We start from the raw sequence: 17,605 nt of genomic DNA on the forward strand, positions 1-17,605 counted from the left end.
TTGAGTCTAAAATGAGTCGACAGAGATAACAAGCGATGCAACGATAGAGAGGTGGTGGGAGGGGGTGGTGGCTATAGAGAGAGAGAGGGAGAATGACACGAGTGCATGAATAGAGCAGCTCATCATCATGCCACCAGCAGGATTGACCAGACTGGAGAGCGACAGAGTAACAGAACAAGAGGCACGCGGTAGAGAGGTGGAGAGAGGGAGAGGGATGGGGTTAGAGGGACGGCCAGCAGTGGTGGGGGATGTTTCCAGCTACCCGAATGACAGTGTTTGCACCAGGGTGTCAGCTAGGACTACTGCTATGTGGAACATTTGGTTCCTGCGCTCTGGAAAACAACATTGACTGGAGATTCTAGATAGAAGAGTTGCGGAGACACAGTACTAATGATTATTGGAAACGATCAATTTTCACTCTATGGATCATTTTTGTGTTCGGTTTCATTCGGCTCTTAATTCATAATGATGTGGATTACAGAAGCCCTAGAAAAGGTACTATACTCCCAGTCTTTGGACCTTTTTGGTGGTCGGTCGGAGTGTGCTGTGTTCAGCAGCTTTTGGCCGACTGTGGATATAATCAGCGGATGACAGACGGAACTGTAGCACCAAAGGCAATGTGGAGTCCACTGAGCTCGCTAGGAATTAACGTTAGCAAAAGTTAAAGTTGGACGTATAATTGGATGGAAACATGCATAAGTCTATGAGGAAAAGCCTTTCATGGAGGTGGATGGACATTGTCAGGGGAAGAACCACTTTTCTTCATTAACTGCATAAACACGGTAATGGATTACTATCCTGCTTACTGGCAACTCCACGCAAACCCATCTTGCAATGGTTTGGGAGTTTGGAAACGTTCCTTCAGCACTGACTGGACCAAATGACTGCCACCCAAATCTGACATACCTATGAGGAAGTTCACAAACCCCTCATGAGAACCAAAATAGTTCACCATATATAGGATATTATAGGATGCCTCTGCAATATTGCAAAATCCAGGAGAACCCAGTGATCAGCAGGGATCAGTGGGGCCCAGCCCTGACAGTTGCTTTGTGATCTATGCATTTATGGATCAACAGGACTATTTAGACATGACTGCCTTTGTGATGGAACCAATGACCATTACAACACTACCTCTTCTGTAGTGAATCAGGAATCTTACTATTTGTGTAAGGCACTTGTGTCCAAGCGAAGGAGTTTGTAGACAGGGCTGCCATGAACGTCTCACCTCGTTGTGTCCCACCTCCTCAGTGGGGGTGAGTTCAGACAGGCATGCTAGCATCGAGGCGCTTCATCTCTGGGGCACCGGCTCCAGTCGGTAAGGAGTGGTGCTTTGAGTTCCCAGTGGGTGTGGACTGCAGCGACCCCGAGCCACGCTGCATATGGCTGGCAGCCCTGCGCAGCGCAAATGTCCGACCAACCCTTGTACACGTCCCTGTGAGGAATACGCCGCACTGGCATCTCCATAGGGTAAGATGTCGACTAGCTTCACCAGAAGCATTATCTGTGTCCACACAGAAGATAAAATGGTGAGGTTTATGTGGCTTATCTTTCACTGTCCATTTTTATTACTGAAGGTAAGCCCCGTCCCAGTCCTCCAATGTCCACAACAAGCACTTAATGAAACCGCCATGAAAGGGAATAATGTATTCTACTCTGATTATCTCTGCCTCCATATGAGAGGGTCAGGGTCTCTTAAGGTCAGTTGTTTCCAAAATGTCTTCAAGTACTGATAACTGATTGATTGTCTGAATGAAAAAGAAATCAGTTATGTACTTTAAAGCACAGTACCAGCACTTTCATTAAATGTAATAATTTTTTAGTTAATTTACATACACAAATGCTGTGATATAATGATCGTCACATTTTACCCATTTTAATTATTATGTTAATGTTGAATTTTCTAACTTTAACCTTCAATGTAAGTCTACAGTACAGCTTATTTTTGAAAGTAACATTTTGCAAGTGGTTGCTGTCTTTGTGGGGTTTTTTATTTATTTCTTATCTAACCCTCAGTCCATGTACGGCAATACTTTGCCAGCCTGTTTTAGATTTGAAATGATTTAATGGGAACATTAGGGGCAGTGAGGCAGACACTGCAGCCGCTCCCCAGCTCCGAGGGTGTGCACCCATCCTGGACCTCTGGTTGGTCCTGTGGCCTCCAGGCTGGTTGGTCCTGGCGCTCTGCTCGGCTGGGCGCCTGCCTGCACCTTGTTTAAGGAGCGCTCGGAGGGCCTCAGGGGACTAGCAGAGAGGAGAAAATCACTGTGGGTTTGTGTGCTGGTCATGTAAGCGTGAGAGTGTTCGGTTCATGGACAGCACCCTGCGTCATCCACACACTCTTGGGCCATGACAGCACAGACCATCACTAGTTGCCCTGAGGAGAAATAGGTCAGCTTGGCCATGGGTAGTAGGACGTACCAGGGGTAAGACCTGAAAAGCAAGAGACCATTTAGAAATGTAAGTACTGTTTACTGTAGTGTAAGGTGGTGAACTGTAATAATATAATCTTATAGGGTTTCTAGCTAAGAGGTAATCCGATTAAAGTGTAACACAGTTGAAGCCACACAATTCAGTTAAGTGAGATGATGTCTTTTATTTGGCAGTTAGGAGTTTAAATGAATTGATATTGTGTGTGTGTGTGTGTGTGTGTGTGTGTGTGTGTGTGTGTGTGTGTGTGTGTGTGCGCGCGCGCGCTTGTGCGTGCAATGACACCTGATCCCAGAGCTTGTATGTAAGTGAGCTGGTGACCTGGAATCTCATGCTTGTGTGTGTGTGTATTTACCCTCAACCTGGTGTGGTATGCCTAGTGCTGGAATCCAGAGAGGAATCCTGACATCTCAACACATCACTTACGTCACTCTCGCTGCTTCTCACCTATATTGCCAGTGCGTCCTCTCTCTCTCTCTCTCTCTCTCTCTCTCTCTCTCTCATTCTCTCTCTCTCTCTCTCTCACCCTCTCTCTCACCCTCCCTCGTTCTCTCTCTTTCCTCTCTGCCCTTGCCTTCCCCTCTTCCCCCTCATTCTTCTGCCTTAGTGTCATCTATTGTCTTCAGCTCGGGTGTCTGAACCTGCCCCAAGCACAGAAGGCATTGCCCAAATTCCTACACTCCTATGCTCACATCCTTCCAAACCTCTTTTCACAATCCTGTTTGACCTTGTACTTTTAAAGTGTTGAATATTCCCCAGATACACATCCACTTTCTTTGGATCACTACATTTAATTTCATTTTGTTTCATTTGGTAGAATCGCATAGCTTATGTCTGAAATGTCACACCTAGAGAGTTGTCACATCTAGATGATGTCACACCTAGAGAGTTCTGACGTTACAGACAACCTAGAGCAGGAGGAAGCACTAGAGACCAGGCACTTGTCATGGAAGTAACTTATGTGTATAGTAGAAAGCCTTGACCATTCCCACATTAGTCATGAGTATTTTTAGATAATAGAGGATTCCCTTTAAGTACGGTGATCCTGATGGTGGTACTGCACTTCTAGCATCAACGTTTCCACTTCCTGTTGTTATTTTCCGGTAGCGCAGCATGGCGCAGGGCACACGAAGATGTAACGCTGGTGTGAGCCTGCACGGACAGGAGGACAGGAAGAGGGCGCGGGAGCCAAACGGCTGAGTGTGAGGAGAAACGCCAGCCTCCGCCAGCCATGACGCCTCACTCTGCCACCCAGCTCTGTCTGGTGGAGGGCACACACTGGCCAGCAATCCGTTCCTCAAACACGCCTCAAACCGCACGCCGTGTCTTAAGTGAACATTTACAATTGTGCTTAACTCTCGTACAACACTCATACGTCTCGTACAATGCAGCAACTTTGAAAAAGTTGGTGTAAAGTTAGTTAGTACTGTGTCTCCGCAACTCCTCAATGGCTCTCAAAAGGATGGTGCAGTTCGTTCACTCTCGGGGACGCAGGTTTTAATCTGTGGTTTTAGGAGCTATGCAGGACAATGGGGCGCAGAGAGAAACACTGGAAGTCCGTACCCACCCATCATCGCTATTATTAGGCCTAATCAATGGCCTGCCTGTCATGTGCCTTGTGCTGAGTGAAAGGTATTTTCGGATTTTAATGGGACGGTGTTTCCGCCTTTGCTCCCAACTTGACCTGGAGTCTGAGATGAACTTTGCTCACACCTTCGCTGCCCGTGTGTGGGTGGGAGTGCGTGCGAGTGCCGTGTTTTAATGCTCTCGCTGTTCCCACTCAGGAACCCCTCTATTTACTTTTGCCCTCTGCCATTGTTGGTAAGTCCCATGTGGTAGTTGATTATAGCATCTATGTTTAAAATAGACATTCCTGAGACATTCCTCAGTCCTGTGTGAGGGGGGTGGGGGGTTCTGTTGCCCCCCAGCATGGGTGGAGATTACTGTAACAGCCCTACCGTGTATTGAGCCCACCCCAAACTTTATGTAGACACCACATTTTGTGAATGGGCACGGCAGTGCTGGCAGCCATGACTGAGTCATCTCCACAGACAGGATATATCATATACAGGGCCAAGATTAGCACCACTGCGCCTCACTGAGGAACTTGCTCAGGGTGGCTTTTTTTTTTCTTTCTTTCTTTTTTTGGGTCACCATTTCATGCCGTGGTCTCCATGTCATATACTCCTTCACAGGCGAAAGGGCAAAGAGATGGAGTCCCATCGTCCAATGAGAACGCCGGTGCGGCGTCTGGAGAGGGCGGGGCGTGGAAGGGCCCTCGTACTGTGGTGGTGCAGAAGAACTCGCAGGGCTTTGGCTTCACGCTCAGACACTTCATAGTGTACCCGCCGGAGTCGGCCTTCCACTCCTCTCTGAAGGTAAGCAGATCCAGACATGAAGTCTGCGAAGAATACGCACCCGTAGGACAATTAACAGCACGCGTTAAAGTGCATATGTTGCTCTGGGACTGTCTGCGTCTCAGTTTGATCCTTGATCCTCCTGTTTCATGCATGGCCGTTTCTTCTGTTCACACAGTGCACACAAATTTCCAGTGTATCTAGCCTAAAACCATTACAGCATAGAATGGCTCTCCTGCAGAGTGCCCCATGCCAAGGGCATTTTAATCTGCTGACCTCTGACCTCACTCTCAGCAGTTGTAGGACTTTGGTCTCTCAGGCGGTCATGTGATCAGTAAGCGGGTCACGAGCAGTCACCCTATAGGGCATTTCCCCATGTGGAGGGCAGGGGCCTTAACCCCAGCCGCTGTCTGGTGTTGAGGCCCCTGCTCGGGCTCCGTGAGCTGGGCGGCGGGTCAGGCCAACGCCCGGCACTCAGCAGCTTTTGTCTGCATGTATCAGGAATGAGCCATGTCAGCGAAGCCTCAAAGCCCACACACACCAGGTTACCACCACACTGTCCACTCAGCTCTTGTGAGTGTGTGTCTTCTGAATATAGAGGCTTTATGTGTAGCCCCGATCACCTTGTGTGTGTGTGTGTGTGTGTGTGTGTTAGTGTGGCTAAATATTCAAATTGTTGTATTACATTTACTTACCAATCACTATTGTGCACTGGACACGAATCTCAATACTGCCAAGCATTGTTTTGATGAGGGATGTCTCCCTCTGGTGGTTAACAGGCCACATTGTGCTAAATTATCATGGTTTTCTCTCTCTCTCTCTCTCTCTCTCTCTCTCTCTCTCTCTCTCTCTCTCTCTCTCTCTCTCTCTCTCTCTCTCTCTCTCTCTCTCTCTCTCTCTCTCTCTCTCCAGGATGAAGAAAATGGAAATGGTAAAGGTAAGTGTTAAATTATCTTGGGCTTGCTTTTTCCAGGGAACATTTTCAATTTGTGGGTGCATGTGAGTAGTTCTGTGTTGATATGTTTGTGCTCTTTGGTTAGCGAACCAGAAGGGCCGTCTAGAGCCCATGGACACTATATTTGTGAAGAGTGTGAGGGAGAAGGGTCCCGCCCACCAGGCTGGGCTTTGCACAGGTAGCAGAACACTCTCGGATCGCCCATAATAAGGAGATACTGCGCTATTTGTTTTCACCAATCGTGTGTACTTGTCTGTGGGCGTGTCTGTGTGTTCTCACGTAGGGGACAGACTGGTGAAAGTGAATGGGGAGAGTGTTCTAGGCAAAACCTACACTCAGGTCATAGCACTGATCCAGAACAGGTGAGCAGACAGTGGTGAAACTTAAGTAACCCATCCTGTAAGGTTAACAATGCTGCCCAGTGTATGTGTCCAATAGCAGTCGCACAAACGTGTCTGTGGTTTGTCTCGTCTGCGTCTCTGTGTGCAGTGCAAACGTGCTGGAGCTGTCCATCATGCCTAAAGATGAAGATGTGCTCCAGTTGGTAAGTGTGAGTATGACCTTTCTGCTCTTCATCCTCCTCTTCCTCTCCCGCATGCCTGCCACAATCTTTTTATAATTATTCACAGCATGGAAGTTTCTACTGATTAGCAGGCGGTTATGTTTTTAGAGCACATTGCTTTTAAAGATTACCCTTTTATTCTTTACCATTTAATTGAAAAAGATTTTAGTTTGATATGCAGGCTTCTGTCATTACTTAGCTATGGGTATTGGTCTGAAATGTCCTATATTTGGACATGCAGCACAGTGCCTGTGATAATAAATATCTGAACAACAGACTGTTCTGATCCTTCTTGTCCTCCTTTTACTCTCTCCTTTTCATCTTTCTACACATTTGTAACTCTGTGTTCCTTCTTCACTCTTTCTCACAGGCGTACTCTCAGGACGCCTATCTGAAAGGCAACGAGCCTTACACAGGGGTGGCCAGGAACCTTCCGGAGCCTCCCCCCATCTGCTACTCGCGCAGTAAGCCCACCCCTGCCACAGCGTCGGCTCAGACCCACAGCCCGGGTGACGCAGCATCGGCCAGCGCCAGCGGAGACACGGGACAGCGCTCGGACGGGCCAGGCCGCCACGTTCTGGGCCACCACCGCGCCCGCTCCTCTTCCTCGGTGGGAATAGTCGTCAGCCCGCTGGACTTCCACTTCGCCAACCACAACGCGGCCATCGCCTCGGCCTCGCTGCCCCACCCCCGCAAGGCTGGCCAGACGCGCAGCAGACTGTGTCACCAGGCACTGGCCGATTGGTACCACAGCCAGGCAATGGGGGTCACGGGCCTGGCCGCGGCACACCGCCCGCATGGCGGCTCCCAAGAGCGGCTGATAGATTCTGGTCCGGCGCCAGGGGGGCACGTGGCCTGGGCCCACAGCGCCTCGCAGGAGACGCTACTCCACCACCACCACGCCGCAGGAGCAGGGCCGAACTGGCCGGGCATGTGTGCGCTGCCCTCCGGCCGCTCCTGCTCCGAGAACCCGCTGGCTTCATACGCCGCGTACGAGCAGAGCTGTGGACACTCGCTGGAGTCGCTGGGCCAGGCGGGTGTCCTGGTCTCACCCCGCTATGGGAAGCCAGCCTGGCCGCAGCAGGGCGGCCCGCCAGGCAGGCCGGAGGAGCGGCCCGGCCCGGCTGTTTCTGCCACGCCGGCGCCTGCAGGATGGGGAGCCGGTCTTACCCAGAAGCAGGCCGACCTCCACCCACATACGACAGCCCAGTCCAGACGACTTCCCACGCAGGCGGTAGATGACCAGACGGTGGGCTACCGCAGCTACAGCCCCTCCTTCTGCCGTAAGGCCGGCCACATCATGCAGCAGGCACACTCCTTCAGGGACGCTTCCTACGCCCACCTCAGCTGGACGCCCACGCCCAAAGCCAGCCCCCCAGACAGCGCACTCTCTTCGGGTCGAGACTCATCCCCTCTGTCACTGTCCTCTGCCGCCGAGACGCAGGACTCGGCGAAGACGGCCTCCGAGGGAGGGTCTGCACAGGTCGCTTCTCACGCTCCCACGCAAGAGGTCCTCCTCAGGCAAAAGCCCCCATCCGGCAAACACACCCACGCACGCCAGCCCAACTCGGGGGTGCCGGGGCATCTAACCGAGCCTGCCGTGGCCACGACCCCTGCTGTACGGGCGGGAGACCCCGCGAGCAGGCCCAACGGCAGTCTACAGGGCCTGCCTGTGGAGCATGACTCCCTGGCCTCCATTCCCTTCATAGGTCAGTGAGAGCTGAACGATCATTAGTGCCAGAAAGTTCACTTCACTTAGAATATGTAGAAATGTAATATTTGTAGTTTACAGTTAGAACCCCAAATTATACTTTGAAATTAAAGATACAGATAAGGATAAGAATGCACTCAATTTACTGGTACAGGTTCAGTCACTAAGGTTAACGTTTGTCCAGCATATACACTATATTGCCAAAAGTATTCACTCACCTTCCTTGACTCACATATGAGCTTAAGTTTGCAGCTTGAACAGCTTCAACTCTTCAACTGGGAAGGCTGTCCACAAGGTTTAAGAGTGTGCTTATGGGGATTTTGACCATTCTTCCAGAAGCGCATTTGTGAGGTCACATACTGATGTTGGATGAGAAGGCCTGACTCTCAGTCTCCACTCTAATTCATCCCAAAGGTGTTCTATCGAATTGAGGTCAGGATTCTGTGCAGGCCAGTTAAGTTCATCCACACCAAACTCCATCCATGTCTTTATGGACCTTGCTTTGTGCACTGGTGCACAGTCATGTTGGAAGAGGAAGAGGCCAGCTCCAAACTGTTCCCACAAAGTTGGGAGCATGGAATTGTCCAAAATGTCCTGGTATGCTGAAGCATTCAGAGTTCCTTTCACTGGAACTAAGGGACCGAGCCCAGCTCCTGAAAAACAACCCCACACCATAATCCCCCCTCCACCAAATATGGCACAAAGCCATCAGACAAGTACCGTTATCCTGGCAGCTAGGTGCTTAATTTTATACACCTGTGGCCATGGAAGTGATTGTAACACCTGACTCCGATCATTTGGATGGGTGAGTGAATACTTTTGGCAATATAGTGTATTTACACTTCTGAATATATAATGACTTTTATATATTCTGAATATATACTGACTTTTCAGAGCATATCAAAGATCACACTACTATCTTTAGGAAACATAAAAAACGGCTTTTATATAGAAAATTGAAAATCCCTCATGTGTTTTCAAAACCTTGTTTAACCTAAACTTTCCTGTCTGATCGAGGCCTACTGAGGACTTGGGATGTCTGAGTTTTTATTTTTTATTTTTTTATTATTATTATTTTTTTGTTAACAACCATCACAGTGGATATAACAGGGTGTGGGCCAGGGGTGTAAGTCTCTGATCTCTAAACAGTCAATGGGGCATTTTAATTATATTTTTATGTACATTATGCGTTCTGACTATGTAGTCTGCTCCCAAGATTTGCACAGTGGGCAGCCTTCAGTCATTCAAAATGGAGGAAGGAATCTGTGACAACATTCCTTTCATCAAACGTCTGGCCAGAAGCTTTGGAAAACAAGAACTTCCAGTATATAGCAGGACAGATGCAACATCAGTTTCCATTACACCAGTTTGAATACAGGCATTGTAAACAGTAATGTAGACATTGTAGACTGGTACACTGGGTTCTACTGGGAGGGGGCCGCCTCATGCCTGGTCTGTATCACCTGCATCCCTAAATATTCATTTACTAACGGATTCTAAAATTAATGCTGAAATTTCAGTATACCTTTGGAACAATTTTAAGACCATTTTTAGGCCATAGTGGTTTACAAAGGTCATAATTCAGTGTAATGGTGCAGGACTTCCTAGCAATCGATATTGGGCCGTTCTACACCACCTAACTGAGAATTGTGTACACAGATGCTTCAGCCAGGTTTGCTTGTGCCTAACGTCCCTTTTGGTGTCTGTCATGACCAGTAACCCAGCAGGAGGGCGAAGTGCCTTGTTCGTTGTGATCATCCCGAGATCCCCCCACGCCAGTAACTATACCCCCTTCCCTGCAGACGAGCCCACCAGCCCCAGTGTCGACCTGCTCGCCCAGCACGTCCCCGCCTCCTCTGTGGTGTCCGGCGGCCCGTGCCAAGTGCCCACCCTCCCTGCCTCCTCCCCCCTCGTCTCTCCTCTCACACGCCTCCTCGACACGGATGGCAGTGAGTGCACGCCCCACACCTACCCCGCCTTCTCTCTCTCTCTCTCTCTCTCTCTCTCTCTCTCTCTCTCTCTCTCTCTCTCTCTCTCTCTCTCTCTCTCTCTCTCTCTCTCTCTCTCTCTGATCCTCAGCTGGCGATTCTCTGCTTCTGTCATTGTATCTGTCTCACCCACCACCGGCGTGACCACTATCATCCAGCTTGCTTGATCTCTCCCTTCTCTCATCTGGTCACTTCCCCTGCCGGCGCTGCCTTCCACCCGTTGCCATGGCATCAGCTTCAGCTTTCAGCATGGGTCCTCAGCCTGTGACTCCAACCCTTTTCTAGGAGTGTCACCCGTCCTAGGGACGGGGCCGCGTGTCGCGGGACATTTCCGAGAGAAGACGTCGCTTCGTCCTGCCGCTCTGACACGCGTCTGTACATGTCCTGTTCCATTTCCTCTTCCTGGTCTAACATCCATCATCTGTTTCTTCCATCTCACTGCTCACCATTGCAGGGCTGCAACTTAACAGAAACGCTTTCAAAAATTGGCAAATATCACTCACGCCTGGTAAGTTGTAGATGGCCAGCTGCGCATGATTAGTGAAGACATCTGTCTTTAATCGCTCATGCTGTCCACGCTTTCTCTCGTGCCTCATCCATCTCCGTGATTGTCTGTGATTTCTCATATTCCCCTGTCCCCCCCCCCCCCCCCCCCCTCCATTCCCTCCCAGGCAACGTGAAGAATAGCCGCCGCTCTTCATACCTGCTGGCCATCACCACAGAGCGCTCCAAGTCATGTGACGAGGGGCTGAACGTGTTCCGGGAGGAGGGCCGCGTGCTGTCGTGAGTGCACTCGCCGGCCGCCGCGTGGTGTCAGCCGCACGGCTCTTCGTGTTGGTGTTACGGACGCACATTACACCAGTTGTGCGTTTCAGAAATGACTCTGCACAATGTCGGTGCATTTTCTTAGTAGCTGTGCACTGAATGTAAATTAAAGTAATGGTCTTCAAAGAGCGTTTGGCTAATTACGTCTTCGGTTGTGAGTGTGTTTCTTATTTCTGCCTCCGTCTCCAGGAGATTACCAAAAAGAGTTAAAAGCTTCTTCACAGATGGGGTAAGACCATCTAACCTCGTTCGCGGCGTATGAGTTCACGCTCCTGCATGTGGGCCCTGCGCGTGGCTAATTGTTGGTGTGTGTGTTGGTGCTTGTGTTCAGTCCCTGGAGAGCCTCCGAGCGGCGGAGGATGCCCGTTCCAAACGCCACTCCACCTCCGAGCTGGGCACCATCACGCTGACGGACATCAGGAAGGAGGGATGGCTGCACTACAAGCAGATCCTCACAGAGAAGGGCAAGGTGTGAGCCACTGTAAACAGGCCAAGTGTGGGGTGAAAGGTGGGGTTGTTTAATGAGGTGTTTGCTTAACCTCGTAAAGCCAATTCACCTGAGTGGCCATAAAGTGGTGAACAAGCCAGCAGTCCCAGTTACAGCACACCCCACCCCCGGACACAGTGAGGGAGACATTCACGCACCACAGTGGATACAGCATCTCCCTTCTCTGTCCTGCGCAGAAAGTGGGCGGTGCCATGCGGCCGTGGAAACGGGCCTTCTCCGTGCTGCGCTGCCATTCGCTCTTCCTCTACAAGGACAAGAGGGAGGCGGTGCTCCACGGGGCCGGAACGCCAGGGCGGGGCCCTGGTGGCGGGCAGGCGGAGGACGAGCAGCCAATCAGCATCCGCGGCTGCCTGATTGACATCGCGTACAGCGAGACCAAGCGCAAGCATGTGCTGCGCCTCACCACGCAGGACTTCTGCGAGTACCTGCTGCAGGCAGAGGACCGCGACGACATGCTCGGCTGGATCCGCGTCATCCGAGAGAACAGCAAGACCGACAGCGAGGTCAGGCAGGGGAGCATGTGGGTGGGGCCAAGGTTAACAAAGCTCCACCCACTACTCCCTCTCATAAGAATTTCAAAGTCCTAATAATTAAAATCGTCTTTCAATTAAGCTGAAATGAACTCGTGTTTTGTTTGCAATATACTTCATATTCATCTGTGATTAATGGTTGCTTTAATGTATTTTTATAGGAACTAGGATTCTCCAGACAGGCCCTCATCAATAAGAAACTGAACGACTACAGGAAACAAAGGTACCTTTCTTTTTTTCTTTGCTGTCACTTGAGAACATTATAGCTGTTTAATTACTGAGAGTTATCCATGTTGTGTTTAGTACAACTAAGTGATTAAATTATCACATGCCATAGAAATGATAACTTTATGTATAGACACCTGGATGTATTACAGTGTCGGCTTACATTACACTGTGTTATATTACCGTGTATCTGTTTTTGTGTCATCGACAGCCCAACAGGTAATAAGCCAGACACGTCTCCACGAGTCCACCGCATGGTGCAGCCCTTCCTCCTGTCCAAGACGGACAGCGCCTCGGGAGCGAACCGCTCCCTCAAGACCGACGGCAAGGGTCAGTCCTGCGTGGACACCAACCGGAAGAACGTGAACAGATTGTCTAGCTTTAGTTACACCTCTGTGTACCTATCCTGTGCGGATATCTCATGCGCGTCAGCCAGTGTGTTTGAGCGTGAGCTTGTACACCAAGGGCAGCGTCCCCTAGAAAATCTCACCATGCGTTGATGTCTCGGACAGGTCATGGAAACGTTTGGATTCTCAGACTGCTCCAATCTGTTTGTATGCTAGTTCTGGTTCGGTTTGGGTTTTATGACCCACCACCGATATGGGGTAGCTATTCAGCATTCACTTGATACCAAAATACACACAACACACAGTTGGGAATTTGGAGTTGTTCATTACAGGGTGACTGTAATGTTAATGTTAATGGTTAATGTTACCCCAAACCCCAACACCTCTTCTCTGAGTCCACACACAGAGGTTCACAGCCTCTTCTCAGTGTAGTTCAGCCTTCAGCCGGTGTTGGAGGGCTGCGTGGTGAAAGGCAGGTCTCCACACTGCAGCGCAGCATCTCCAGGCTGTGAGCTCACGAGCCCTTTGGTGAGACAGCCGAGGCGCCGTCTCAGGGTCACCTCTTCCCTGCACTCCCTATTATTACTGCTGATTCTGGGTCAGCACCGCCGCTCTGAAAATGATTTGGAACGCAGGCTCTACTTATAGGTGCCCACTCCGGCCCCTTGATTACACGGTCTGGGCCCGTTCCATTAACCGAGCGTACATGAAATCATGTTGTGACCAGCGGAGACGTTGGGGGCCCTTTTGACCTTTCCTCTTGCTCTCTCTCTGACTCCATTAGAAGTGAGCAGTGCCCCCAAGGCTTCGTGGAGCATCAACATCATGAAGAAGGGAAAGAAGGGAGTGCCTAAAGCCTTTGGGGTGCGTTTGGAGGACTGCCCACCAGGGGCCAATAATAAGGTCAGTCATTGTGAAGTGGAGAATGTGGATATGTCAAGTAGTGCCGCGGAATGCAACAAAATCCATAGGTGTGAAGAACTTGGCACGCCACCCTGTCAGGGAATGAAAATGTGGCCGTGTGTGTTGTTGGTGTGTGTTGTTGGTGTGTGTGTGTGTGTGTGTGTGTGTGTGTGTGTGTGTGTGTGTGTGTGTGTGTGTGTGTGTGTGTGTGTGTCCGGGGCTCTCGCAGTTTGTCCCCCTGATCGTGGAGATCTGCTGTAGCCTGGTGGAGGGGATAGGCCTGGAGTACACGGGCATCTACCGCGTGCCGGGTAACAACGCCATGGTGTGCACACTTCAGGAGCAGCTGAACAAGGGCATGGACATCAACATCACGGAAGAAGTGAGCACAGGGGGGTTGACGGAGATTGACAGGGGGATAGGCCAATAGCCAGACAGAGTGAGGGTAAATGGGGCGTAAGTCTCTCACGCACAGCTTTGCCTCCACAGAGGTGGCAGGACCTGAACGTCATCAGCAGCCTTCTCAAGTCTTTCTTCAGGAAGCTTCCAGAACCTCTTTTCACTGATGGTGGGTTTCTTCCCTTCACATGACAGTCATGCTATAGCTGGCTGTGGGCATGAGGGTGTCCACGCACAGCTGCTTACTGCTGCCTCCTGCTTGCAGACAAATACAATGACTTCATCGAGGCCAACCGCTTAGATGATGCAGGGGATCGCCTGAAGACCATGAGGAAGCTGGTACATACGGCTGCCTTCTTCAGTTAGCTGAATTGTTATATTTTGTACATCACCCTTGATCACTAATAATCATGCTGAATTCTGCCTAGATTTATTTTTTCACTCCTGCTGAAGGTGACGTTCTCTTTGCCTTTCTCAAAGATTCATGACTTGCCTGATCATTACCACCACACACTTAAATTTCTGATTGGCCACCTTAAGACAGTGGCGGACCATGCAGAGAAGAATAAGGTGTAGTATCTTGTCCTCAGTCGGTCACCATGCATGTCTAAGCAACACAAGCAAAGTGGTCTCACTAGCCCATATTTATAAAATATTTATAAACCTCTAGAATCCGTTTTTGCCTCTTAAGCATATAAGCTGTAGGATCGTGATTCATTCTGCATATTGCACACTTTTCAGAACTCCAATGCAAAACAGCTCAAAATATAGCTGTCAAGGGTAGATGCCAACCCTTTAATGTGGAGGGCCCCTTTCTCACTGAGCACTTTTCTAATTCATCAAATTCTGGCATCATCCATCCCAGGCTGCACTGGGACCATCTCTGGCCACTCATGACCTGTCCGTGTCCACTTCCCTTAGATGGAGCCCAGAAACCTCGCCCTGGTCTTCGGCCCCACGCTGGTACGCACCTCGGAAGACAACATGACGGCCATGGTGACACACATGCCTGACCGCTACAAGATCGTGGAGACGCTCATCCAGCACGTGAGCACACCCTCACCCTCCTCCCCACCCTCCTCCTCCACCCTCCTCCTCCACCCTCCTCCACCCTCCTCCCCACCCTCCTCCCCACCCTCCTCCTCCACCCTCCTCCCCACCCTCCTCCTCCACCCTCCTCCCCACCCTCCTCCTCCACCCTCCTCCACCCTCCTCCCCACCCTCCTCCACCCTCCTCCACCCTCCTCCCCACCCTCCTCCCCACCCTCCTCCACCCTCCTCCACCCTCCTCCCCACCCTCCTCCACCACCCTCCTCCACCACCCTCCTCCCCACCCTCCTCCACCACCCTCCTCCACCACCCTCCTCCACCACCCTCCTCCCCACCCTCCTCCACCACCCTCCTCCACCACCCTCCTCCCCACCCTCCTCCCCACCCTCCTCCCCACCCTCCTCCTCCACCCTCCTCCTCCACCCTCCTCCCCACCCTCCTCCTCCACCCTCCTCCTCCACCCTCCTCCCCACCCTCCTCCTCCACCCTCCTCCTCCACCCTCCTCCCCACCCTCCTCCACCCTCCTCCTCCACCCTCCTCTCCACCCTCCTCCTCCACCCTCCTCCCCCCTCCTCCTCCACCCTCCTCCCCACCCTCCTCTCCACCCTCCTCCTCCACCCTCCTCCCCCCTCCTCCTCCACCCTCCTCCCCACCCTCCTCCTCCACCCTCCTCCACCCTCCTCCCCACCCTTCCCTCAGCACCTTTCCTCCATCTTTGCCCCCAAGTGTCCGCTTGGTTGGAATGATGGCGGGCTTGTTGCAAACTTCACTTCTCTTTTCTGTTCCTTGCAGTATGACTGGTTCTTCAGTGAGGAACTGGATAAAGACGAAAAGGTACCAGGAGTCTGATGTTTGCCATGATTATACGGATGGGATGTTGGCCTTTGGAAAAACGGCACATGCGTGGCACTAGTGAAACCGGTTGGATCTCCTGGGGCTCGGAGCTCAGGAATTGGAACAGATTAAAGCTGTGATTCGTGCTTATGCACCACACATTTTACACTAATAATAACTGAATCTGATATCTCACATCCATCTTTTAACATGCCTGAGGTCTGCTCTGCTAGCAGGATAAATACCACTCAAGCTGGGATATGACTGGTTTCCTTTAACACTGTCCTGAGACCAGTTAAGCCAATTTTTTTCACTTCACATATTATCACAGTGTGAGGGAGCATGTGTCCTTCCTCAGTGTCAAAGGTAACAAGCCAATTTTAACTAGAGGATTTTAAATTACTTTAGGCTCTTACAACTACTATTACCAACACTACAGGTTGTATTGGAAATATTTGCTTAGAAGCACAAATAACGCCCACAGAGCATTACGCAGCAGAAGCAAGCTTGTGCACGAGTATGAATTTCGTGTTGCCCAAATAGGAAACTCTCCACACGCGTTCCTGTGTGCCTGGGTTCTCCAGCCTTGTTGTAGCAGAGGCCCTTTAAAAGGATACACAGCTGCCAATGCTTGGTGCCTACACTAGCTGTTCAGATCCAAGTCATTCTCATGGACCATTACAAGGCCAGTGAGCTCAGCAAAACATTAAAAGTAAACTTTGGCTGCTCTTAGAATTTTCCATATTGTGATATGCTGTTACAATCTTAGAAACAATGACATTTTTCAGTTATAAGAGCTGTGATTTTAAATGTGCATTGTTGACAATACTACCATAATTTTGCTTTCAGTCAAAGCTGTATTTGTGTGTTTTATGTAGACAATAGTTGTAATACTTTGTTAGTTGTGCTGATTAATTATAAAAGTAGCTGCAAACCTTCATTCGTTTCGTGAATCTTAAGTACACTTAAGTTATCTTCTCCTAGTTCTTCAGACCCACTCAAAGTCTGAGGCCTGATCTGTCCATTGAGAACCTCTCTGTGTCACAGACTCCTGAGGACCAACAGGATGAGCAGCCTGTCCCAAATATTGACCACCTCCTCTCCAACATAGGAAGAACAGCCCCACTAACGGAGACCTCAGGTAAGACCTCCACCGCACAGCAGGTGTTTACTCCACATTCAGCCTCACCTCAGGTGCTGCGGGTGTTTACACAGCAGCCGACTAAACGGCTATCATTTTTACCTCAGGGCAACTTGGCCTCAATTTAAGGTGGTCCTGAACATTACCCCGGGCACATTTGTTCTGCTCTGATCACCTCTTCCTTAAGTTAAGCATACAAGCAGCTCACTTTGTAGAACACCTCCCTGAACCAGCAGTAATATTTGCCACCTCATTAGGATTAATGGTACCTGCAAGGATTCAGACATCTATTTCTCATTTCCTCATATCTGTGTCTCTCATTTCTAATTCAGTAACTCTGTTGAAACTCCCCCGTTCCCTCTGAAGCTTGCTTGTTTGTACTTTATCTGACTCGTTTCACATTTGCCCTCTCATTTATACTCCCGCCCTGAACTATCCCTTCTTCTTCCTGTCTTTCCCTCTCGTCTGGACGTCTCTTCCTCACTCTGCTAGACGAGGCAGTGAAGCATGCTCTGCAGTAGGAGCAGGATTCTCACCTGGCACTGTGCCTTCGTGTGTGCGTTTTCCCTAAAAGCTTAAAACGCCTTCAGCAGCAAGTATTCCAAATATTCTAGCCAGCCACCTGCAACAACACTGATGAATTTGTAACACACTCAGGTTGCCAGCAACGTGCTATAGCACAAATCAGAGAGTCAAACATGATCTATAGATCCTCACAGTCAACATTGTACAATACCTAAAAATGCCTCTTTTTTTGAGGAAAAAGTGAGGAAACAAATATTTTTGCTATTATATTGGACTTTTTGTTGTGCATGTGCTTTCTTTGAATTTGAAGGCTG

The 17,605-nt window shown here is 50.1% G+C and overlaps 1 protein-coding gene across 13 annotated transcripts in view; it reads left to right on the forward strand.

The window, feature by feature from the left end:
• The window catches only part of arhgap23b (Rho GTPase activating protein 23b), a 34,513-nt gene that overhangs the window by 14,866 nt on the left and 2,042 nt on the right, over window positions 1–17,605 (forward strand). For 3 of the 13 annotated variants that reach the window (XM_077000160.1, XM_077000157.1, XM_077000158.1), the window contains exons 2-22: window positions 4,626–4,808; window positions 5,700–5,724; window positions 5,828–5,920; window positions 6,026–6,104; window positions 6,232–6,292; window positions 6,675–8,013; window positions 9,818–9,964; window positions 10,675–10,786; window positions 11,018–11,057; window positions 11,160–11,297; window positions 11,513–11,839; window positions 12,028–12,089; window positions 12,303–12,421; window positions 13,223–13,341; window positions 13,571–13,723; window positions 13,831–13,909; window positions 14,006–14,079; window positions 14,221–14,310; window positions 14,662–14,787; window positions 15,584–15,625; window positions 16,673–16,766. In XM_077000160.1, coding sequence (XP_076856275.1) covers window positions 5,854–5,920; window positions 6,026–6,104; window positions 6,232–6,292; window positions 6,675–8,013; window positions 9,818–9,964; window positions 10,675–10,786; window positions 11,018–11,057; window positions 11,160–11,297; window positions 11,513–11,839; window positions 12,028–12,089; window positions 12,303–12,421; window positions 13,223–13,341; window positions 13,571–13,723; window positions 13,831–13,909; window positions 14,006–14,079; window positions 14,221–14,310; window positions 14,662–14,787; window positions 15,584–15,625; window positions 16,673–16,766 — 3,268 coding nt within the window. In that variant the 5' untranslated portion in view covers window positions 4,626–4,808; window positions 5,700–5,724; window positions 5,828–5,853. Of the gene's footprint in view, window positions 1–222; window positions 1,471–4,625; window positions 4,809–5,699; window positions 5,725–5,827; window positions 5,921–6,025; window positions 6,105–6,231; window positions 6,293–6,674; window positions 8,014–9,817; window positions 9,965–10,674; window positions 10,787–11,017; window positions 11,058–11,159; window positions 11,298–11,512; window positions 11,840–12,027; window positions 12,090–12,302; window positions 12,422–13,222; window positions 13,342–13,570; window positions 13,724–13,830; window positions 13,910–14,005; window positions 14,080–14,220; window positions 14,311–14,661; window positions 14,788–15,583; window positions 15,626–16,672; window positions 16,767–17,258; window positions 17,359–17,605 lie in introns of those variants that run through there. The other 10 variants (XR_013130030.1, XR_013130031.1, XR_013130032.1 and 7 more) reach the window with 9 other exon arrangements.

Source organism: Brachyhypopomus gauderio, chromosome 3 (assembly GCF_052324685.1).
Source record: "Brachyhypopomus gauderio isolate BG-103 chromosome 3, BGAUD_0.2, whole genome shotgun sequence".
Taxonomy (NCBI): domain Eukaryota; kingdom Metazoa; phylum Chordata; class Actinopteri; order Gymnotiformes; family Hypopomidae; genus Brachyhypopomus; species Brachyhypopomus gauderio.